General features: G+C 41.1%; 1 protein-coding gene across 6 annotated transcripts in view; it reads right to left on the bottom strand.

Annotated features, from left to right (window-relative positions):
* The window catches only part of CRACD (capping protein inhibiting regulator of actin dynamics), a 129852-nt gene that overhangs the window by 37433 nt on the left and 68062 nt on the right, over positions 1-24357 (bottom strand). For 3 of the 6 annotated variants that reach the window (XM_074541473.1, XM_014264834.3, XM_005483898.4), the window contains exons 3-4: positions 18853-18924; positions 690-858 (exon numbers count right to left, since the gene is read on the bottom strand). The exons of 1 other annotated variant lie outside the window; for it this stretch is intronic. In XM_074541473.1, coding sequence (XP_074397574.1) covers positions 690-858; positions 18853-18877 — 194 coding nt within the window. In that variant the 5' untranslated portion in view covers positions 18878-18924. Of the gene's footprint in view, positions 1-689; positions 859-18852; positions 18925-21732; positions 21812-24357 lie in introns of all 6 variants that reach the window. 2 more of the 6 variants (XM_074541474.1, XM_074541475.1) reach the window with 2 other exon arrangements.

Consider the following 24357-nt stretch of genomic DNA (forward strand, 5'->3'; position numbering starts at 1 on the left):
TCTTCAGGTGTCTCTCTCTCCCCTTCTACTCCTCATTCAAATTGGTTCAAAATAAAAGCAGTCTCTTTGTTGACCCCAATTACAATGCAAAAATTATGTGGGATAGGGTGAAAAAGAATGCGTCTGTCCCAACCCAAAGATACCACCTTGCAGCAAAATGCATGCAATAAAGGATCTCTAACAGCCAGTTCAAGCTTATCTTTTCCCAGATTGAAAAACAGGGCTGACATTAATACCTCTGCTCCGTGTTAAATCACAGAGCTGGATTCAGATTCATCTCTGCTTCCTCCCGGGATTTCTGATTTGCAGAGCCGCACACGTGCCCCTTAAAGCAGCGAGATTTTGAGCTCTGAAGGAGCAGGTGTCACATTCCGAGGAAGGAGAGATGCACACGCGTCAGAAGCAGCATGCACAAATCGCTGCCACGGCAGAGGGAGAACTGAGGTTTAGCCCCACCAGAAGCAGGGGAGAACACGCGGTGTGTCACAGTGCGGGCTGGCAGCCGTGCGGGGCATTCACTCACCTCAGTGCGGGCTGGCAGCAGTGCGGGGCACTCACTCACTCACCTCACTGCGGGCTGGCAGCAGTGCGGGGCACTCACTCACCTCAGCCTGTGGCTGGCAGCAGTGCGGGGCACTCAGACACTCTCCTCAGCCTGCCGCCCGGCTCCGTGCGGGGCACTCACTCACCTCAGTCCGCCGTCCGGCTCGCCATCCAAGGAGAAGGCGCCGTTGCAGATGCTGCCGAAGGAGTGGCTAGGCTTCAGCTTGGGCTCCTCGCACTCCGAGGCGGGCTCTCTCTTCTTCCTCTTACCGAAGAGCTTCTTGAAAGGCTGGAACTTGCCTGCCTTTTTCTTGTCTGCAGACGACAAGAGAGAGCGGCGGGGCTGAGGGAGGCGGCCGACAGCGGGCTCCGAGCCGGAGCGGGGTCAAAGAGCAGAGAGGCAGCCGCAGCCCGGAGCGGCCCGGCGCTCGCCATGGGAATGCCGGGCTGCAGCCTCCTCTAGACGCGTCACACTGACAAAGCAGCGTTCAAACCTCTGCTCTTGGCCCTAAGGATCTGCCGCCAAACGTTTGGATAATTTTGCAAAGCCAGAGTGTAACGCTGCAGTGGGTTTTAGGTTTTATATCACAGTTTTGACCATTTTACCAATAGACAAACACTGCTTTGGTCACGTCCCTTTGGAAGGGCTGGATCCTCTGCCTTGAATTGAAAGCATTGGAAGGAAAACAAACAGCTGTGTTTTAGTTATGTGGCCTCATAACTACTTATTTACAAGTTATACAAGTCAATTTACAAATAAACAAAGAGAAATGGATAAATTTCGGTTGGTTTGTACCGAGTTACTTCAATAAACATCCAGCTTTATATCAGCAAAGTCAATACATTTCTCTGATTTTTTTCCCCACAAGTAACTGAGGACAGAATTTGGCATTTCTTCCTCAGGACACTGAAATTTTCAAAGCAACACCAATAAAAGCACAGCAAAACCACAGAACATACATGAAGACAGGAACAAGAAATAAAAAAAGTTAACCAGGAAAAAAACCAACCTCTTTTCTTCCACCAGTGACTGGAAAAAAAATAAAGGCAGCTTCAAACTGCTATCTCCCCATTTATTAAAAAGAAGTACCATGAATTTCTTGTTAACTGCTGTCAAGAATGGGTTAATTTCTCGGGGCTGGGATGAATCAGAGAATACATAAAACATAATAATTGTTAAAGCTCTGTATTCCTCTAAGGCTTTACCTTAATTTTGCATTAAATCTATTTAAAACAAGGTATCTGGGATTTTTATTTGGTTTTGGTTTTTTTTAACCCCAGCATTCAGCCTTCTATCATAATCTAATTTGAGAAGCACCATGTTGTACTGGTGGCAAATATTTTCATGAGCTAATTACATTCTTGTGCGGGCTGTGTGTACACTGCCTCAGCGTGCTCTGCTCTTCCTGTGGGCTGGGGCTCAGCAGAAAGCCCTGGTTTGGTTGCAAAGTACACGCATGCAGGAACTTTTGACCAGGAAACCCGGAGTATCTTCTGCAGTGTAATGGCATTCTTTAGTTCCACCTTGGATTTTACACTCCACTCTTGTACCTAATCAGGGTAAAGCCACTCTGGGTAACACACATTTGTAGTCACTGGAGGAGTATCTGCAGGGATTTTAGAGGGAAAAATGTGCCCACGCATATTTTGACCTGGCTACTTCCAGTGGTTTCCAAACTAGCATAGTACCAGAGAGCCTGAGTTAAACCTAGCATGGCATCAAACTAACACACAGTTCATCTATCTGTACCTGGTTATGGATGAAGTAAGAAATCTACATTGAAAGTACAAAGACACAAGAGATAGTAATTCTGCACTTCCTTTATAGATCCATAAGAAGTTCACACAAATGTAATTCTTCTTCCTGAGCAGTCAAAAGACACAGCATTTATGCGAGTTCATTAAAAAGTCAGGGCATCCATGTAACAGCATAAAAATAAAAAGCTGAATTATGAACTTCAGGCCCAGCACCAGAACTTTCCAGTCCAGAATCACTGACTCACAATAAGCAGATGAGAAAAACAACAACTGGAACAGCAGTTTTACCAGTGTAGAAGAAAAGGGGATATGGAAGATTACCTGTCTCCCAGCCCTGCTTTCCATAAGCAGGGCAACTCCCATCTCCAGCCAGACCAATTGCTTGCTGCTCAGTTCTGACTTTAGGTATATGTAGAATGTATTTATATGTAATAGAATATATTCCTATATGAAACCCCTAAAAGACAGGCAGGCAATCATGCAGAGAAAGAGAGAAATTATTGCTCTTGGCCACAGCTGCTCTGACCCTTTATGCACTTCAGAAACTGACTGCAAAACACCAAAAATCAAATTGTAGAGCATACAGGACAGAAAGCATCAGTACCAGACACAAGACTGGGTAGAAAAGCTATTTGTTCAGAGTTCTCATCTCACTTATTTCCTCAGCTCTCTTCAAAAGGGAAAGCAGCATTTTGCCAGTTTTGCTGGTTAATGTAATTTACTGCATAAATCAATGAAACTACAGCATTTTTAGAAAAGGTTCTCACTTTGTCATTCATCCACATTACTCTTGTCCCCTCCTCTTTTTGAGATCTTCAGATATAACAGATACAACTGCCTCATTGAATCTAAATCTACCATACTGATTCACCAACTTTGAGTCTAGTGTTGAGCAAATGTAACAGGTCAACACAGCTTTCATTTCATCAAAATGGGTGAAAACCAACACACTTATCTGCAGCCAAGATCTGCTTTTCCCCATGTGACTTAACATGTCCCTTAGCTGTTTCCTTGCTGCACACCCATCATCACAGCTGTCACATTACTAAGCATGAATTCTTTAAATCAGGCTTTGTGACTCATTGAAGCCAAAGAACATCCTGCCCTGCACAGGCTGCACATGCTGCTCCCCATCCTGCCAGGTTTCTAAGGAGAGAATGCCTGACTGCTAAAACAAAGTTGGTTTACATAAATTTTTCACAAGATCTTATGGAGGAAGATGTGGGATGATACTGCAGGGTGAAATGCTTCCTGTAACAGTAAAACAAGTGCAGAAAGTATTCCAAACATCAGCAATGCAGCAGACGATTCTTTGCACAAAAGCCTTTTGAGCCTGTAATTCTCAAACACAGCTCATCTCTTCTGTCCATCTCTACTGCTGAGAGAAGAAAGTGGGATGGGAAAGGATGAAAGTTGGGACATTCAGTGATGTCAACTTGCAACAAGGACAGCTGCTGGGAGAGCCAGGAAAGAAGTCAGCTTACATATGCCTTTTGCTTCTCACCTTAATCACTTCAATGGAATCCTACAGATCCAGCCCCAGGAGACCAGGGGAAATAAGCAATTAAACCTTTTTTCCTGTCCGTTTGACAAGTCTATCTTGCTCAAATCACTGTAAACAGTTAACAGTAAACCAGTTTTGAATCACAGAATAACATAAGGTGTGAAGGCAACAGATAAACAAGGCTGGATACATTAGCTAGGATAACACAGCACATATGGTAGGCGCTCCCTTCTCAGATACCAGAAGAGAGTAGCAGAGCAGATTAGAATAATCTGTAACCTGTCATATAATTTGTCAGATGCAGAAAGACATGCAGTGTGTAACTCAGAGCCAGTTAAAGCAGAGAGAATTGGCATCACACAGGCAGCACATGGTGCCTCCATTCCCGATGAGAGAGGGGAGCAGCTTCTTGTCTCACTTTGTGCTCTCCAAGAAGGATGAAGGTGGGTGCAATGGCCTTTATTGCCAGGAAATTAAGCACAGCCTTTGGACTCCAGCTGGCAAAATCTTATCAACATGCCAGCTGACAATTCCCCATAAAATAGCTTGCAATTAAACTGCTCAATTCCATTGGGATTCCCAGGCTGTGCTCCCCTTCAAAAACCACACAGAATCCTCAACACAAGCACAGGCCAAACACTTAACTACCTCGATTATAGGGGGAAGAGATTTAAACTATTGGAAAGGGAGTGAGCAGTGTATTCCAGACAACAGGCAGAGGTGAGGTTATGCCAGGATGGGATACAGGACATGTCAATGTCCCTGGAAATATCTGAAAAACAGTCTTCAAGCAAAGCGAACTTAACATGAGAAACAGAAAGACTCACATAATCCAAGAAGAGACACCTAAATATTTAACAGGATGTTGATTCCTTGCAGCTTTTTCTATTTGTTGCAGCGCTGGGGGCACTCATAGCAGTGTGGGTGAGGAAACCTGGGAGGCAGGTCATCTCTGAGCAGAGCTGACCCAGCACATGCATCAGCTGGTGGGTAGAAAGATGATTGTTGAGGGGCAAAAAAAAAACCAGAAGCAGGATTCATATTGTCAATTTGAATTTTAAGTTTTTATGACCAAGATTTTTCAAGCCCCAGTTTTGAAATGGGATTTGTAAAGATTTCACAGATTTTTTTTACTTGCTGTATGAAATGCAGCACCTGTCTATGACACTTCTCATAGTATGAGATATTTCACAGGAGCTGTCTTCAAAATTATGTGTTCTTTGTTAGTGAATTTAATGGCTATAAAATATGGTGTAATAAACTAGATTAATGAGAACATGAATCATTTAATAGAATAGACACTTCTATAATGAATTTAGGGAATGGAAATCCATATAGCTGTAGCATTAAGAACTGTGTGGCAGAGAGGACAAGTGGGTAACTGGGCTGTAGGCACAATACAGCAGCCAAGCTGGGAAAGGGGATTAAAACGTATTGTTAAGAGGGTAAGTTGACTGACATTTCTCATTGATCTCTACAACAGAAAAAGTCTGCTATGGTACAAATTGCCATTATCATTATTTAAAAAAAAAACAACTTCAATTTCAAGCTAATGGTATGGTTATTGATGCTGTTTTTAAATAACTCAGATATAGCCACTACAATAAGCACTGCCCTGTTGAGTCCTGGGTTGGCCAGACATCTGCAAAAAGTTATTTGGTTTTCAGATCCCCATCAAAAAAGCTGCCTTCTCTCCCCCTTGCCCAGTCTGTTCTAATGGCATAGAGCTTCTCTGAACAAACTAGGATTGGCATTTGCTTCCAGCTTTCCCACCCACTCCACATCTCAGTGCATCCATTTCTATGAGATGCCAGAGATGCTCATTTTTGCTAATAAATTTTCAGCACTCCCAGAAGAAGTGTTTCCACTCCTCCAGAAAAGGGGAATAAATTGTTTGGGATCAAGGAGGAAGACAGCAGGCTTTGCTCTGCTTAACCATGTTTCCATATTTTAAAAATAGTTGTGAGCTCCTGTACCTGTGGTAGCACATCTGATTTCACAGTGAAAATTGATTTCTGGACATTTTCTGCCTTCATGACCTGCCCTCAATCCCTTGCCCTCTCTTTCATAGGTACCTGGGCCAGGTATATATATATATGTATATGTGCGTACATATATATATGTATATGTGTGTGTATATATATATATATATGTATATGTGTGTGTGTATATATATATATATATATAAAGTCCAGATATACAAAGCAGGCACAAACAAAAAAACAAAAAAGAACCCAAGGAAACATGTAAGACATTTAAGAGAAAACACAAGGAATAAAGACTGACATTAAAAAAAAAGAGATGCTCAGATTCAATAATGTAACTTCCCAGAAATGGGTTCACCCCTGTGAGACATTTAGTGATAGCCATAAAGCTGACAGTGTGCAATAGTCTCATGCTAACAGAGATAATATCACCTGACATAACATCAATACCTGAGAAACATTAAATGAAAACAAAATTGAGAGGTATTGAAGGCATCAAATTGGTGCAGCCACAATGGTCTAATGAAACACCTAGGCAAAGCAAAGGAAAAATAGTGGGCCATTACTTGCTTGTTTTTCCAAGAGTATCAGGTGATCTTACAAGAGATACTATTTCTTGCAAACCTTGTCCCAGAGAGGATGGAGTATTCTTGGATTACCTGATATAAACTAGTAATACTACCTAAAGTATCCATAACACACCAAGAACGAATCTTACTTTCCAGAAACATCTATTTTCCCTTGCCATCTGCTGAAGCAAAAACATTTCCAGAAAAAACAGCCCATTTTTTGGTTTTTCTTCCTCCCAAAGACCATATTTTGCACAGAAACCATATGTAGCTGAGACAGTCAGCTGTCAGGAGACACTTATGAATCATCATAATAGAGTCTATTAATGTTCAAGCAGCATATAATATGCTTTATCACCCAGAGCAAGGAAAGAGCTATTTCAACACTTCTCTTGATACCACAAGGAAATACCTCTTGAAGGTAAAAGGACTTAATCTCCACTGCAGGAGGTTTGGCACAGTGCTCTTTAGAAGCAATAAAGAAATATGAATGAAGAGGAAGAGTAAATAAAATTTTCAAAATGTTTGGATGACAAACATTTCTTAATTCGTTTCTATTAAGAAGAACTAGAGCTGAATAAATATCCACTTCAGTCTCATTTACTATGGCAAAATTCTCCTTTCATTTCTGAGCCCCTGTTCTCCTCTTTTCCCCAACTTTCAATCAAAGTCTTCACAGCCAGTCCTTGTATTTCTGTGCCTTCTGTTTTCATCAAGCATCACAATGAGTCATCCTAGAGGTCAGAAAGCCTCATTCTTCCAACCCTGTGTTTTAACACTGAAATTCTGCCTTCTTAATCCATCCCACTGCCACACTTTGGCAGCACCTTTGGGACAGAGAAGACACTGCCCTCCAAAAAACACAACCAGGATTGGAGCAGGTAGATCCCTTTGGGAATGTGTGAGGTAGGCTGGCATAGCAGAGATGCCATCAGGGAAGACAGTATGAGAAAATTAGTATAAACTCCAGGAGCAAACCCTGCTGGGGCCCAGGAGTTCCCTTCTTCCAGGGGAAAGCTCCAGTTACAGGCTACACAGTGAGTGGCCAGAGGGTGTAAAACAAGTTAGAATTCACATCTGAGGACAGTAAGAAGGGGTAGTGGAGTTCATACCCATGAGGACATTTGAGAAAGGGTTAAGGAAATGCAAAAGATGTTCCCTAGATGCTGAGCTGTACTGTGGAACATCCCTGATAAGATAAAACCTGCTTATTATAGTCTGGGTGCAGTGATGCATGTGAGACTCTTAGAAAGGAAGAGACCACAATAGCTTCTGATTCACCAACAAAATATTACATAACAGATGGGAGAAAGCTTTGTTTTACTAGTGCAAGGCTTACTAACTCAAGTTATTAATGATGGGATACCCTTTTGGTGTGCTGGCTTTTACCTGAGGTTTCCAGAGCTGATTTAAACACTTGATGTCAATGTAATAAAGAGATGTTGGAGCATTATCTCCTTCTCAGAGGAAAAAAACAGGTAAAACAAGGGATTCCCTCAGCAGGTTAATTTCCGACATGGGTACACTCCTGACTCAAAGAAGTCCTGGCCATGCTATGTGTGAAAAGATAAACCTCCCTGAGGCAAAGCCACCTCCCTGAGGCCCCATGGCAGAGCAGTCCAAAGTCCAAGGAGTGCCACGTGCACTGGACAAACAGCTCCCACTGCCCCTCCCCAGCTGCAGAGGTCATTTATACCTCCTCAAGGCTGGCACAGGCTAACAGGCCAGGATCCTTCTCAAATCACAATTTATAAGATCATTCTTGTAAGGGATTGTGTTACAGGAACAGTTTTTCATGCCTCTCCACCTTTAACTAAACCCTGTATTGCACTGGTCAGCATTTCTAGATGCATACCACCTCATTAGTTTTCCACTAATGAGCGGAGGAGCATTCCACCATCACAGAAACTACCATAGAAAATGTTATTTTAATGAAATTTTCACGAAGAGAGCATGAAACTCATGGACCAAACCTCTTCAGTGGTAAGGCAGAAGGGCTACCAACATGCTGCTGAGTTCTGTCAATAAGAAAAAGCAGAGAAGTGTCCTGACTTCAAAGGATACTTGATGTTGCTAAGCCAGAAAGTCTGGACGGCTGGAGGACCGGGATAACTGGAATAGAAATGAGCTGAAGCATTATGTACAAACTCATTCCTTTAGCGCCTATTGCTGAGATGTCCCAGACCAGCTAGAAATGGGTGAGAAGACAGATGTGACCACTCCAGCTGATCACAGGATAATTATGAGCCAGCATTGTGGTGCTGCTGCAAAAGTGAAAGGTCCTCCTTTGGAAAGGGCTCTGGAGAGTGGCAGGGGTTACTGCCCAGGCAGGGGGCTGGAGAGCCCACTGGCTAATAAATCACCAGGGGCTAATAAATCAAGGCTGTAAGAAAGCAGATGCATCCAATATATTTTAGATTGGGATTTGGAATTCATTCCCTTTTTTTTTTTTTTTTTTTTTTTTTTTAATAAGGGGAACAACAAACTAATACTTAAAGTCATTATGACACAAAACAAATTCTCTCTTCAATGTCACATAAAGGCAATATTATTGGATGCAAATTTCATGTCATGTAGGGAAAAAACAGGTGCACTATTCCTGCTTTTAGTGCCTAAGACAAACAGAGACCAGTACAGACATAGATACTCAGAGTGGTCACTTTTTCACTTTTGCACAGTTTTAGTATAATATATTCAACAATGACAAACATATAGTAATTTTAAATTTGCAATTCAGATGAACAGCTAGAATATTTTAAATAGGTCAGATTAAATGGAGAGACAAAAATTTTCATTTTATGGATTTACTTACTCCCCAGTCATGAGATGTTAGTGGGTTTTCTTGAAACTATCAATGTAACTTTTGAGTTAGGGCAGTTCCACGATGAAGTAAAAATACATTTTAAAAAGTTCTACATGTAGCTCTAAATGAAGGGAAGGGAGATCAGGAGAAGGGGAAACCCCAAAAATTACTTTATGCCTGTGTGTTTTCTTTCAAAGTTCTGAGAATTATAAAGTGATACAGAAAACACAGGAATAAAAGGGATCTTATTCTAAGCAAATTATTAACTACTTCAGCAGACATATTAATTTTATAAGTTCTTTATTAAATTTTACAAGGGTAAAGCTGAACAGAAGGCAGTAAATCCACTTCCCCTCTCCAGATTTAAAGAACTAAAATGTCAGGATTGTCTCTAATTTTTGCAATTAATCACAAGACTCCCTTATTTGAGCAACCTGAAAACCAAGCTAAATCTGACTTCAGGTTGAATTGTTCTAAAAAAACTAAATCAACTTGTGCTGATCTTTGATTTCACAGAATTAAATCATGCTGTTTTGGTTTGCAGCTGTGGAGCAAATAAAGAAAATAAACAATACCTTAAGAAAAGAGGTGCATAAACCATAGCAATCACAAATTCTCCAGCAAGCTTTGTTAAAAAGCAAAGACCAAAATCAATGTTTGCATGGTGAAAACCAGAGCAAAGAGAAGCACAGAGCTGGAAACAGTTCTGTTTTGTTGAGTGCTTGAGGTTTTTTTAACTTCTGAAGGAAGCCAAACCTCAACTTCCTTATTCAGCTGGGCAATGTAGACAGAAGGAATCGTGGCCCTCATTCCCCAGATTGGCATATTGCCAAAATATCCCAGGAAGTAACTTCAGCCAGCAGCACAGGGGCTGAAGAATCTGCTCTGTGTCCCACTCCAAAGCCTGGGAGCACCGTGCTCTCACATGGAGCCACCTCTGCCGCTGGAGCTGTGCAAAGCTGTGGCACAGGGGCACCTTCGGCTGCTCACTGCTGCCCCTGTGCCTTCCTGCTGCACGCTTCCCTTCCCAACCACCCTGCCAGGCTCACTTGCTCCCTCTGACAAACAAATCCTCTGATATGGACACACATTGTGGCCAGATTAAGATTTGAGGCATCTGTCATGAGTCTGGGAAATTGCCTGTTTAACGAACGTCTGGATTTTCATTGTCTGAGCAGCCTTCACTGCATATGCAGGCCGAGGTTATCATTCTCAGGAGGAGCAGAAGAACACTGAGACATTCTCCATGTTGTTGAGGGACGTGTCAGCAGGAGAGGATAGACAGCTACTTGCGTGTAGCCTGCAGCTCCTCCTGTCTCTCTCTCATCTCCAGCATCACAGCCTCACCTTGGCACAGCACAGAGAATATCCCCATGCTCCACTGCCACCTCCTCTGTTGGCACTCCCTTATTCCAGTCTGCACTGGATCTCCCTTCTGAGCACCAGGGTTAGATGGCCATTTGCAGTTTTTTCAGAAATTGCTGGTTTTTGTAACACAGACCACTATCAGCTGAAGGATGAAATTGGTGTCTTGATATTGACTGCAATGCTATCAAAGATATACCAAAAATGCTGCCACCTGTGCCAGCACTTAACCAACACTATTACCAGCAATTTCAGAAACAAGATTTTGAGCAGTAAAACAGACCATGTAGGTAAAACTGATCATGAGTATTAATCACTAATTGTACTAGCATTGCACACACCTCACCTAGCTGCTCCTTATCCATCACCTGTCCCCATACAGTGAGCAGGCAACAGGTTGAAGCACAAAGGCAAATCTCAAACAACTTTTACACAGAAAGAACAGATTAAAGACAGGACCAGGAACATGTAGCTGCTTTCCCACGTCCACACCAGAGCCCTCAGCCTGGGTTGTCTTCATCACCCAGGCCAAGCAGAGACAAAAGATGCAAATATGACATTTTTGTGATAGGAAGAGGACTGGAAATCTTCAGGTTGAAGTTCTGGCAACTTTCTCAAACACTAGATCTGCTTTAGAAGAGGACCTTATCATTGACTCAATTCCTTGTCTTGTCATCAATGTACCAAAATATACAGAATAATAAGATTGAGGTGATTGGTTTGCCTTTGCTTTCCAGAATTAAAACTAGGGGAGTGAGACATCACTTGAAGCACTTACTGACCAGAAAACAGAGAAATCTGATGAAATTTTACTTTTAGACCTACCTATGAAATTTACTTTTAGACCTATCTATAAATATCTAAGAGATAAAAAGTCTTGAATAGTTTTTTTCTGATATTTGCAAAACAGAATATTCACCTCACAGAACACTCAGATGTACTTTGCCACCACAGTTATTTGGCTAACACTGAGTATATTAACATATAACACTAATAAGTAGAAGCAGTGTTATTTTAAATGTTAACCAAGTAAGATTTCTACTCCAAATAGAAATATCAAGAAAGGGTTCTTCATTAATTTTGTAACATCAAAATAGAAAAAAATTCCATTATACTACTGTGATGCTAAATGAAATCTCCCTCTCTGTTCTATTTTATGAGGCTAGAATAAAATTAACTACTCATGAAGAAGCAAAATTAAAGAGGAGAAGAGAAGCAGTCATAAAGAGATGATACTCAAACATTTATAAACCTAAACATTAAAAAAAACCCTAAAATTATTCAAATCCAAAATAGCCTTTGCACAAAAGCACAGCTCTCTCTATTTCTGAACTAAGACAACCAGATATTTCCTTCTAAAACATCTTGCCTTTAGGTAATGAGGGCAAAGAGAAGAAACTATTTCCCATTTTCATGCTGTTTTGGTTCCAGGCAAGGATTTGCCAGGCCAGGATGAGACAGATCACTCTAATCACACATTGTCTCACTGTGCTGAGAAGACAAAGCATTATCCTCATTATATTGGTGAAATACATCAAATTTAGCCACACAAGGTGAAAATGATTAATTTCACTGAGAAAGGAGACAACACTTTCTCTGAAACATCACCTGCCCACATTGGAATTTATTTACCATTTACTACGTGCCAGAACAAAGAACAGAGGGGACTCAGGTGGCCAGGCAAATCACAAGGTCCCATGTGCTAGTGAGGATGGTTAAACAGAACTATGGCCAAGGGAATTTAATGCATTGTAGATTGCAGGATATGACATCAAGTTGGGCCCTTGGAAAGACACTGGGAGTGCAGATTGTGTCTGCCATTCTCTGAGGGGCTGCAGCAGCTGTGACAGCCCCAGGGACCAGCCAAGTGCTATGTCTCATGCTGCAGCATCACTCCAGAAAATGTTACTTGTACAGGGGGTCTTTTGGCAGACCAGGCACCTTCCAGCAGCTCCAGTCCAGTGGCAAGACCAAGGAAGAGAAATCTGTCCTGGATCTGACTAGTGCCAGGATCTGTCTGTCTAGCATGGATGGAAGCTGGGGTCCATTTCAGCAGCTCTGAATACTTGTTTTCTAGCTGCTGAAGCAAATTTTGGATCCCTGTGAGCAGCATGGTACAGGACTGGGTGTCCTGACTGTCCAGTTAAGGGAAGTTCACAAGGAGAGTCAGAGGAAGCCCAGGTTGACCAAACCGGATTTATCTCCCCTCCTTAACTGCTTCTCTGACATCATACACTTCTTTACACCCTGCATAAACTCTCTTCCACCTGATACCCCTGCTCTACTTGTAAAATTCAAGGTCCAAGAGCACTCATTGTAAAAAATATCAGAGAGCAGATTTGGGAAAGGGCTGGGGCCAGAGGAGAGAGGTGAACACTTACTGAGTTTTAACCCTTTTTACTTGCTTTGTATCTATTCTTAACCTACTGGACTACAAGCACTCAGTAGCTGAGTCAGTGTTTTTCCATCTCTATAAAGCATTACCTAGAGTTACAGTAACAGATGCAAGTTTGAAAAGAAGGCTAACAGTGCAAATATAAGAAACAAGATGAAAGTTTTAAAATTCAATCAGTTTCCATTATGTGACCAAATATCCTCAAGAAATGCTCACATCTCTCTCTGGCATATTTTGACACTGAGATAATGCAAAGCATTTCAAAGTAAATCCAAGTTATACCTTTTGAAACCTTGCTCACATTAATGTTTCTGAAAGATTTGTCTAATATTAGTATAGAAACAACCATAGCCATAGCTTTGTCCTGTGGACTTCGAGAAGAGGAAAAGTAACACATCTAAAAGTCCTAGGTGAAGAGAACATTCACTCCAGTGCTCTGTGTTGGCCCTCCAGATCCCCAGATCCTCATACCAGGTTTTCTAATGCATTTTCAGAAAAATCCTGATGCTCTAAATGACTGTGCTAAACTTGATCATTCCTTTAAAGAGCAGACTAAAGCCCAAAAGCCATATGTGCAGTAACACCCACCCAGGACAGTCAGGGGAAAGAACCATTTAATTTAGATACATGAAATGACAGCACTGTCAACAATAGAAGTGTACAAGTTAAGCTTAGGCTAACTCCCACCCCTTCACCCCTCTTTTTGACTTTTTCAGACTAAGTCCTACATATTATATGAGAGAAAGAAAAATGCCAGTTGCTGGGCAGGAATACATTGTAGTGCCATTGCAGAATACCATCTCCTCCAGGATTTTCCACCAGAGGATATGTCTCAATTGCAAGAAAAAGCACATTCCCTACTTTTCTTTTTCCTGTTCTTACATTTTTTGAAGACAAACCCTAAAATCAATGAACACACAACATCAGAAAAAAATAGGACACTCTCCAAATATTCTGGGTTTTAGTTGGGCTTGACTTACCAGGTATGTCTCTATCTGATGGTAGAGGGGTGACATATATTTTACAGGATACAGACTGTTCATACTGTACGTGCAGAAAACATGACTCTGAACAAAAGCAATTTATTCTGCTTTGGTCACAGTTAATACTACACATATCTGCTCTCTGGCTGATGAACTTGCACAGTTTGAGTTTAGGTGTTTCAGACTGTAAACTGAAAATTAGCTAATGGCAACTGATCTGCTGCATCACTTGAGAAATCACTGGTTTATTGATCTTCAAACAAATGTTGAATTAAAATTAGTGCAAAAACTTACATGTACATAAAATTTATCCTGTACTTGCATACAGCAGATCACTGATGAATTTGGAAAAAAAACTTTTGAAAGAATGCATATCTAGCATTATATAGATATTGATAAGTATTCATTAACAGGAGGGCAGCTGCTACTTACTTTTAATATGCCAGTTCAGAAATCACAGTCAAACATGTGACTAAAAAATGTTAAAATATCTGTACTTGGGTTTGGTAAACAGATTCCTGTAAGGGCACCACCTGCATTGTGTCCTAATGCTTCACTAACAGTAGGGCAATCCAGATAGTATCTGGATAGCCACTTAAACAAGAGAAAATAAGAGAGTGGTGAGATTTTGCAGAATGAGAGAATCATTTAGGTTGGAGAGGACCTTTGAGATCATCAAGTCTGGCCTATGGCCTAACACTACCTTGTCAACTAGGCCTTGGCCCTAAGTGCCACATTCAGTCTTTTCCTTGACACCTCCAGAAACAGTGAATCCACTACCTCCCCAAACAGCCCATTCAATGCCCAACTAACCCTTCTGTGAAGAACTTCTTCCTAATGTCCAGCTAAAACCTCCCCTGGTGCAGCTTAAGACTGTCCTCTTGTCCTGTCACTGGTTGCCTGGGAGAAGAGACCAACCCCCACCTGGCTGCAGCCTCCGCTACTTTGCAATAAACAGCTACTTCAATGGCTTTTTAAAATACTGCAATACTTTTACTAAGTTCTTCTAAAAGCAGAGGGAAGTGTTTTCACCAGTTTTACTTAAATTAAACATTCTGAACAAGGTGCAAGGGGGCCCTGGGTAGAAGCTGAAATGGGCTATCTGCCTGTATCTGCTCCTCCTCATGGTGCCTTGGGGATCTGTACATCCATGCAATGATAGCCACCTGCAGGTCTTGCCAGCTGGCCAGTGTTTCAGCCTGGCAGCACTTAAGGCAGGCCACTGCTGCATGGACCCCTCATGCACTGCACATCACTCTAGGGGAGGAAAAAGCCCCTTGACCAAAGGATTTGAAATTAGCTGGGACCAAGAAAGGGGGAAGAAAGCATGGCTGTTCAAATGCATGCAAGGTCCCAGGAAGGATCAGAAGATACAGCATTCTGTGTTGCTTCCTTGTAATAGCAAATGTTTACTTAAACTGTCTGCCACAAAACTTCCCATAGGAAAGTCCTCAGAGCCTCCAAGAAACCAGCTCTCTGAACGACATCACCCTTTGCAGCTGCGGTGGAAACACAGTGCTTACAGCACAGCAGGATCCCAAATAGCAGCTCTGAAGACCTCTGTCCTGGGGAACACACACTGAGGCATCACCAGCATTACTTGGTCTCCACCAGAAGCAGCCCAAACTGAAGGGGGAAGGGGGCTTACTTTGCTTTGTTTCTTTTACTGAAAACAGTTTTTGTTGCAAGATCCAGAGTGGGGAAAAACAAGATGGTTGTAAGCCCCTCAAGGTGTTCAAGGGCAAGGGCACAGCCACCAAGGCAGCCTAGCCAAACCAGGACCTTGCTCTCCTCTGCTGGAATGGGCTCCATATGCCACAGCTTGTAAGTGCTGAGGAGCTGACCTCACTGAGAACAGCTGTGTGTCCCTGCCCTGCCCTGCTGGACCATGCCACCAGACTGGTAAGGTTTGTCTGTACCTGTTCTGCAGGATACCCCAAGCACCCTCTGCAGTGTCAGCCTCTTATTATCCTCAGCACCTGCGGCAAGCATAGCCACAGAGCAGCTGGTCATCCCTGCTCTGGGCTATGTTGTGAAATGGGACAGGCACTCTGCTCCACAGGATAAAGAGGACATCTCATTTAGGGAAACAGCATTCCAGAATAAGAATTAAATGTAGTCTGTAATGGGAGAAGAACATGAAGAGATTGCATCTTTGAAGTAAGACGACAAGATTTTAATCTCACTATCTAGTAAGAAGCCAGTAAACAAGAGGACAAAAGTCAACTGGGTTGAGATATGTAATTAGTTCATGAAGCATTTTACTGGAAGTATAATTTTACAGGTATAGCAAAGCAAGAGGTACTAATTAGTTGCAACTCATTAAGTGTAAGTTGTTTAGTAATTTAGGAAAAATGAAAGCAGACATGGCAAGGTTGGTACAGACAAGAATTCCACGTAGCTGAGTATCACATTTCCAACAGCAGCCAGTCTGCACAAGCACCAGAGGAGTAATTTGCAATTCAGTCCTGACCCATGGGGACAGGCAGGCAGATCATACATTCCAGCTTTTCTCAAAGAAACATTAAAGGACAAAAATAATAAATGCCTTCATTACAAATGACCAGGTGAGACAATTAGTGTCTGTCTCCACCCATGAGCTATTAAAAGTTCATGTTCCATCTGTAAAAAGCATTATTATTCTAAGTAGAGGGAGTTTGGATAAATAAATCAGCTGTGTTCACATTCTCACCTTTTTGATTTCTACTAATACTTATGCAGGAGTAAGGTAAGTCTCTTACCTCTTTACTTAATCTTAATAAAATACTTACCTCTTTATAAAATGTATCCTTCTTAGGGAAACAGAAACAAACAAACATCTCAGGTAAGATATTACCAACAAGAATTTAATTGCACAATATTTTCAAAACTTGCGCTTTACCCTGGATAAGTTTGTAGAGCAGAAGGGAGTTCAGAAACGATTGCACATACTAGGATAGAAAAGAGACTTAAAGACAAAATAAAGCCCTAGCAGGAAAGCAAGTTCTGTGAACAAGACCACCAAAGCATGCAGAAATGTCATCACTCCAGCTGGAATGCTGGCAAACTGTAGATATTCTACCTTTCTGCTTTTAATCCCATCCATGAAACACAAGTACCCTCAGAGAAAACATATGTAATTTAGCTAATCCTTTTTCAATTACACAAGGCAGTGGTTATAGGCAAAGGTTTCCTAGAGCAGCAGCTTTCAGAGAAGTGTCACAATGACATTGAATCAGACTCATCCCCTGCAACTGTCTGCCAGGGCTTTTTCAGCCTCTGTGGTTGTGCTCTACAGAGATCCACCACAAACCCAGTAGAGGGCAAGACTGCAATGCACCATTTTATTTGGTGGTAACTGTAGAGAAAATGATTCCCTATAAAAGTAGGCACCAAATTCTGGGAAAGTCTAGGCCTAGAATTTGCAGCTCAGTTATGGCTTAACTAACAATAGCTAACACAAGTGTAAAAGCTGCATGAGAAACAGTTTCCTTCCCATAGTCCACTGGTGAAGAAAACTAAAAACAAAAAGAAAACCAAAAAAGTCTGAAAACTCCACAAAAGTAAATTCTTTTCTTTGTACTGAATGGACATGCTGTACTCCCACTCCTTTACAGAGGAAGTTAAGAGCTTCTTTGTGTCAAGCCTACTCTTTTTTCTCAACAAAATAGAAATGAAAGAGCCATGTGAATTATTAACAGATGAAAACAGAGAGCTAGCCAGGTATTTCAAACACTTGTGTCTCTTCTTCCTACATGAATTCCTCAACAGTACATGCAAAGTAAGTTTTCTTACCACTTCCATCATTTAAATCTGTAATTGGAGCTAATTAAATAAATTGTTGAGAAGTAAAGGCTTTTTTATCATTCCTTTCTTTCTCCTTTCTTTCCCTGGGAGAGCATTCAACGTGACTGTGACAGTGATACAGTGGCATGGGGGCTTCAAGCCTTGCTCTGAAGGGCACTTGGTGACCAAGTGAGGATCCTTTCCCCCTCTTATTGCCTTTTCAGTACCACAAGCTCATGCAGAACATCATGCAATCTGGTGGAAACAGAGGCACCATTTACTTCTGAACTGGAATAGATACCTAATGGGGAAATCTGAAAACAGACTAAAGCTTTAGTCATATTACAGTGTTAACCATCATGTCATAGCAAAAGCAAGTCTTGTTTATTAAAAACACCTTGGATGGCCCCTTGTCCTCAAAATCCCCCCTCCCCAAGCCCCCAAACAAACAGATGAACAGGACATCACTACATGAATCCAACACCATTGCTTGACAGCATGCTTGCTATTTACACAGAAGTACAAACTTAACACTGCTTCAGTCCATTCAAATTTAACTCAAATAAATTTGTCAAAGCATCCCTGCAAATTCAAGGCAAAAAATAAAACTGGAATTATGTTGAGTCAGTATCAGAGCAACTGAAAGATATTTGAGAACTGACATAGGAAAACCCATCAAAATTAAAACTGCAGTAGTAAGCTTTAAAATAGCAAACTTTCTGACAACTTTGAAAAATAATCCAGATGACCATAAAAAAGCATGTATTTTTCTATTTACTTAAAAATTCAAATCCATAAATTCCAAACTTTCTTCAGTTAAAAGGACCATTTTAAAAGGCATGGTAAAGCACAGCATCTGACATAACACAAATGGAAGAGTAAAGTTTCCCACGGTGGAGCAGAAATCCCCAAGTCATGCCTCAGGGCAAAAGCATTAACCAGAATAACCTCTCTGGTTAGAATTTGACTGTGCTTCGCATGTACACTGTTTATTCTACCTGCCATAGAAATGGACAAAAGCAGCACATACATTAGCAGCAGCTCCTACTCAGAAACAAGAAGCACAGCACATTCCCCCCTCAGCCAGCTCCCCGCTGGAAGTGCTCCAGACTAAGCCACAGAAACTTAACAGTGAGCTTTTGAATGACAGGACATCATGTGCTCCAGCAGTCAAGTACTTACAAGGTTTCTTAAATAAATTGATCATGCCTACAATTTCAGACGAAGTCAGAGAAACTTCAGACTTGGTCTTCTCTGAGGAAGAAACAGAAGCCATGAAATCACCAAAGAGAAGGACTTGTTTGGGCATTTTTGTTGTGATTTTAAAGAGAATTCTGACGGACATATAGTAGTGTGACAGGAAGTCTGTAGGAACAGCCTTACAAGTTAAGCTGGGCATGTATTTCAGCACTCTGTTCTTATTTAGCACTTTCCCTGTGGAAAGTGCTACGGGAGATAGCAACTGGCAACAGCCAAAATTATTTCAGATTGATAGACAAGACTTCCCAGCTGATCTTTCATTTGTTACATTAGTTTATACAACAGCTTTTTGCTCAGTCTTGTCCAACCACAAAGCCAAAAATAACATTACCTTCCCACAAGGGCAATATGGTGAACTGGGACTACTAGGCAACTCTTTATAGGTGCTATGAATAACAGTAGTGGTTTTTAAAAAGTAAGAAAAATCCTGATATGATATTATATTATGCATGTTTTTATCTAGACAAGAACAGTTTAATGTCAGTAACTGCCATGACATCTGGAGGCTGCATTTTCCAAAAAAATTTATGCTAGACACCAGTATTTCCAGAAGCATCCTATAGTACCATGAAAGCATAAGCAGTCTATATTATTTCTCATGAAAGAAGCAACAATGATGCAAATTCCTCTTAGAAAGCAATAAAGTTTTGAATAAATCCTAAAAGAGATTCATTATGCAGTTCTCAGTCAACACTGGCTGAGCCAAATCCTACTTTGTGCTCAGGGTAAAACTTCCCATGGCTCCAGTAGTTCCTTCCACAAAGGTGGCAATCTTCCACAAACAGACCTTAGCAACCAGGGCTTAAGGGAAAATATACCCAGTGAAGCCATGCTCTCACATCTGTAGTTTGGCAGAGAAATGGGAGATCTGATTTTCAAATTTCCTGGGAACCAGGTAACTTATCATGCAGCAAAATCCTCTACAGGAAATTAATGTTTTAGTGATGCCTTTTTGGATCTTGCTTGGTGTTCAAAATCATGTATTACAAGTTTTACCCAAAGGCCAGGAACAAGTTGCTAAGCTTTGCTAAGCTTAGACCTTCATATCCCAAAAGTGTTTAGACCAAAAAGTTTCCTATAAAATTTAAGATGTAGATGAAATTGTGCTTGCTCTATGTGAAACCAAAGTTTCTGGTTGTCATCTAGTTTCAACAGAGGTCCTTAGCATTTTCATATCAATTGCAGAGACTTGAAGTAAGATAAAGCCTTCAACAGAGAGGAATTTTAATTAATCTATTGTACACAGTGCATTTAATAGTATCTGATTTCTGAAATCTCCCTCTGTGTCAATTAAAAACAGTATTTGTGGAGAGACATTGAGGAGTCCCAGGCTGCTTAGAAGTTCCTTTTTTTCTAAGCACTGCAAATACTGACATACAGAATAATCCCCCTAAACACAAGCAAATGGGATTGAACTGGAAATGAGAGAAGATAAAATAAAGAGCTTGAGAGTAATATCCCCCTGTTGCTTTCTCCTCTGAGGTATATCATACAGACTTGTTTTGGCAGATATACCAAGACTTATGTGTAATAATGACTTCAGTAACTTCTTTCTTTAGGGACACATTCTATTTCACTAATGATACATTCTCAGAAACCAAGAGAATGACTTTCACCCAATTTAATTTTTAATTAAGAAGAGCTTAAAAACAAAAGGAGAACAGAAAGATGAAATTGCTCTGATCTGACAAAATTCATGGCTTTTTGACCCATCTATAAGGGCTACTTTCTTCACTCCAACAGCTGACAGACCAAGATTCTCTTCAGCAAATAAATCACTTCAGCCAGCCTTCCTCTTGCAGCACAACACTGGATCTAGCCTCCCTCCAAAACATCCAGCAAGCCAGGGTTAATTAAGACCACAAGAGCTTACAACAGGGCTCAGGACCATTAGAAAGGCAACACAGGTACCTGAGCAAACACTTCTTGGACTCAGGTGTGGTCACTGCCCTGAGCACATTCTGTAGCTATTCAGGTCCTTTGCACTTCAAACCCCATGACTAAGATTCAACTTGGAGACTAACACTTGAATATTGCAATACTGAAAAGCACGGGTGTTAAGAGGGAGCCCTCCTAGAGGCACTACCTAATCTAGCATCACAGTTGGAGGTGCATGAATGGCCACAGAACAGCCTCCTAGCTGAGGACAATTAGTAGTGTTTAATTGTCACACAAGGTTATCAAAGGACCTTTTGTACCAGCAGCAGGGAAGCAGCATCACTCAGACAGCAAGCATGAAAATAAGTGGTGGAAAATCTGGCAATGAAAAGGCAGAAGCTAGTCTCCCTAATAACTCCCTAATATCAGCTTCATCTCAGTCACACCCAAACTACCTGCTCCCAGTGTAACAGCCTTTCTTTGTTTAAGCAGAGATGAAAATTGAAACATAAGCTTTTGTTACACATCAAAACATTAAATGAAAGAGGATGAAAAGATGAAGTGACAAAATCAAACAATGCAAAGTTTAAAGAGAAAAAGTATTTTCCTTCAATTTTCTTACATGAAAATAGGTTTTAATAGCTGAAAAGTGTAATGCAGTAGACATTTAAAAGGTCTTTGTTTTCCCTGAATGGGTAACAATGCCATGCATGATGCCAAACTGAAATTTTTGCATCCTCTTGCCAGCTTAGTTTACCTCAAATTTCATCTCAATTTGTTTTAATGCAATGGGAAATGGAGGCAGTGGGACTTATAAAAGCTTGTTATATATAATTGTAGATATGGAGGTTATTAATGCAAGCACAGATTTGGCATAGGCACTAAACCTTTAACTCAGGAAGCACATTCTGTCAGAAAACTTACCTGCTTGTTAAAAACCCAACAGATCACCAACTCACACAAGCGCTCCAAAGCTACATGCAGTCAGCAGAGAATACTGAAGCTAGTAAAAGAAATCAAGAGAGAGTAGCAGAGAATGAAAGCAGGCAAAAACCACTGGAGCCAGGAAGTTTCTAAGGAGTGGTTAATTGTATAAAAGGTGGGATGCATTATTTAAAGAAACGTGTCCCACAGGAACTACTCAGGAGGTGAGAGAGGGTTCTCAAGCGGTGTAGTTGGAATCTTGTTTCTCATGTGCCCCTTTAATGTTGGAGGTCTGAATGATAAGCTTTCAAGTTAGCATAACAAACCTGTAAACGTATGGCAAACAAACTCTGCTAAGTATGACTAGCAAGGCTCCCTGGAGCCCACTGAGCGAGCTTTGAGAAAGACTTCTTCTGTTTCCTTGAGAGTGGACAGCTGCTCCACCTTCAGATGAACAGTTCCAGCAGCACAGTCCTCATCAAAAGCAAATAAGGGGTGAAGGGAGCAGCACCCCCCTGGAGCTGTGCACGTCTGCCCTGGAGCAAGCATAGACTGCAGTGTGCGTACTAACGCTCCCCATGACGCTCCCTTCTGAAGGCAGACAAGGAATACCATTTGTCAGAGTTTTCAACACAATACTTCTCTGAAGTGCTGACTTCATGCAAGCAAAGGCAAAATGATAGTTTTTTAAATGTCTTTACCAGAAGCTTCAGTTGGAATGAAGCATGTCTTGCATTAAGCAACAGTGTTCCATCAAAGTAAAACCTGTTAAATATTGCTTCTTATCTTATTAAGCCACAAAACCTGTTTAATATTGCTCTATTATTGTCTTATCTATAAGCAGCTAAATTTCTGCCAGGCTGGTTCAACATAACTGACTTATGTTGCCGTGATTCTGACATTTAAAAAAAAATCTGTTACACAACCAGAGCAGAAATAAAAACACTTGAGCAGCTGAAAGAGTGGAGCTGAATAAGGAGTGCTACAAAACAGGAACAGATTTAGGAATAATGAGGTCACCTCACACCTCAGCACACATGAAGTTATTCTTTTCACTCAAATAACTTCATGTTTGGTAGTAGCCACAGCACAAAATACCACATCATTTTAAAGAGACAGAAGCATTTTCAATGCTCTGGCTAATTAGAAAAAATTAACACCGAACAATACCATCATGTGTTCCCCTTCCAGGTTTCTTCCTGCTTGACAGATGAAGAGAGAATTAAGAAGGGTGAAAAATGTTCCTTCCCTCCCCATGTCCTCCAAGTGAGACACCCCTTATCTGGGCATGTGCTTGCAGCTCCAGAGCATCAAGCAAAAGTGGCATCAGAAACATCTTGTGTCTGCTCGAGCAGACACAATGTTGATGTTTAGACATCAGCTGTTGCTGTGATGGCAGCATGAAAGGTCTGCTTCTCATCAGGTATTTTGGCTTTTCAGTCTTTCTTACTCCAAATATCTGCAGTTTGTTCTTTAGGAGAGACAAGGAGAGAGACATACTATTACCAAGGGAGAGACGTACTTTTAGCATCCCTCCAAACTGTCAAATCACACAAGGTAAAATTCAGAGCCACGAGGTCTGGCAGGGCCGGTGTTCAGGGTTTCCTGGCTGTGCACAACAGGTGAGGACTGGGGAGAGGCAGGAAGGCAAGGAGACCCCTGTTCAAGTGACCACAGATGAAGGAACAACCAAGAAATAGACAAGAAAGTGAGGGATCCACACAAGCTTAAACCAGTTTGTCTATTCATTGGATTGGTGATGCCTGTGCAGCCAAGAACTGGGTTGTGTCTTGGATTTTTTAAAAAAGTATACCCAGAGATCATGCCTTTTTTTTTTTTTTTTTTAATATAGAAAGGAATGCAGCAGTCTACATCTAATAAAAGAAAGTTCCAGATGTCAAAACTGTTCAAAAAGCATGACTACCTACTGAGATAAAGCATGATAATGCTATGCCTAAAAGGGAGTTGGTATCTAAGCAAATACAGATTGGAGCCACTGACTCATCCACCCTGGGCCTTTAAGGCAAATGGATGAAGGGCTGACAGAAGGAAGAGAGGGGGGAGGAAAATAAGGAGGCATAGAGAATTTAAACAATATTAGCTACAAGTGAATCCTAAATAAAGATTAAAATCACTGCCTAGTGGGTTTTGGGACTTCTGAAGTCATGGCCATGAAATTAGCGGAAAACTGGCAGTTCATGATGCATGATGACTTTTATGAGGAAAACTTTCAGCAGTATTTTAACTTTTAAGAGCTACCATTGGATATTTCTTCCAAGCTCCTTAAAGCATAAGGAGAAATTGGCATAGTTCTTCCAAGCTGCTTAAAAACATAAGGAGAAACTGGCATTTAGTGGAAGCATCTAAAAATCAGCACTCCCATTTCATAATTAACTCAACTATCTATTTTAGTATAAACAAAAAGTCTTTCCCAAATTTCTACCATTTAAACATCCTGCTGCTTGCAACACAGTCATGCACTCCTAAGGAAGGCAAACAGCCCAGGTGTTTCCTGTTGCACTCATGTGATAAATATCATTGGTGGAACAATCTAGGGTGATCATGTTCATCTAGCTTTTAGTTAATTGAATATAAACACAAATCTTTAAAGCCAGAGAAAGCACT

The sequence above is a fragment of the Zonotrichia albicollis genome, chromosome 5, assembly GCF_047830755.1.
Source record: "Zonotrichia albicollis isolate bZonAlb1 chromosome 5, bZonAlb1.hap1, whole genome shotgun sequence".
In the NCBI taxonomy this organism is placed as follows: domain Eukaryota; kingdom Metazoa; phylum Chordata; class Aves; order Passeriformes; family Passerellidae; genus Zonotrichia; species Zonotrichia albicollis.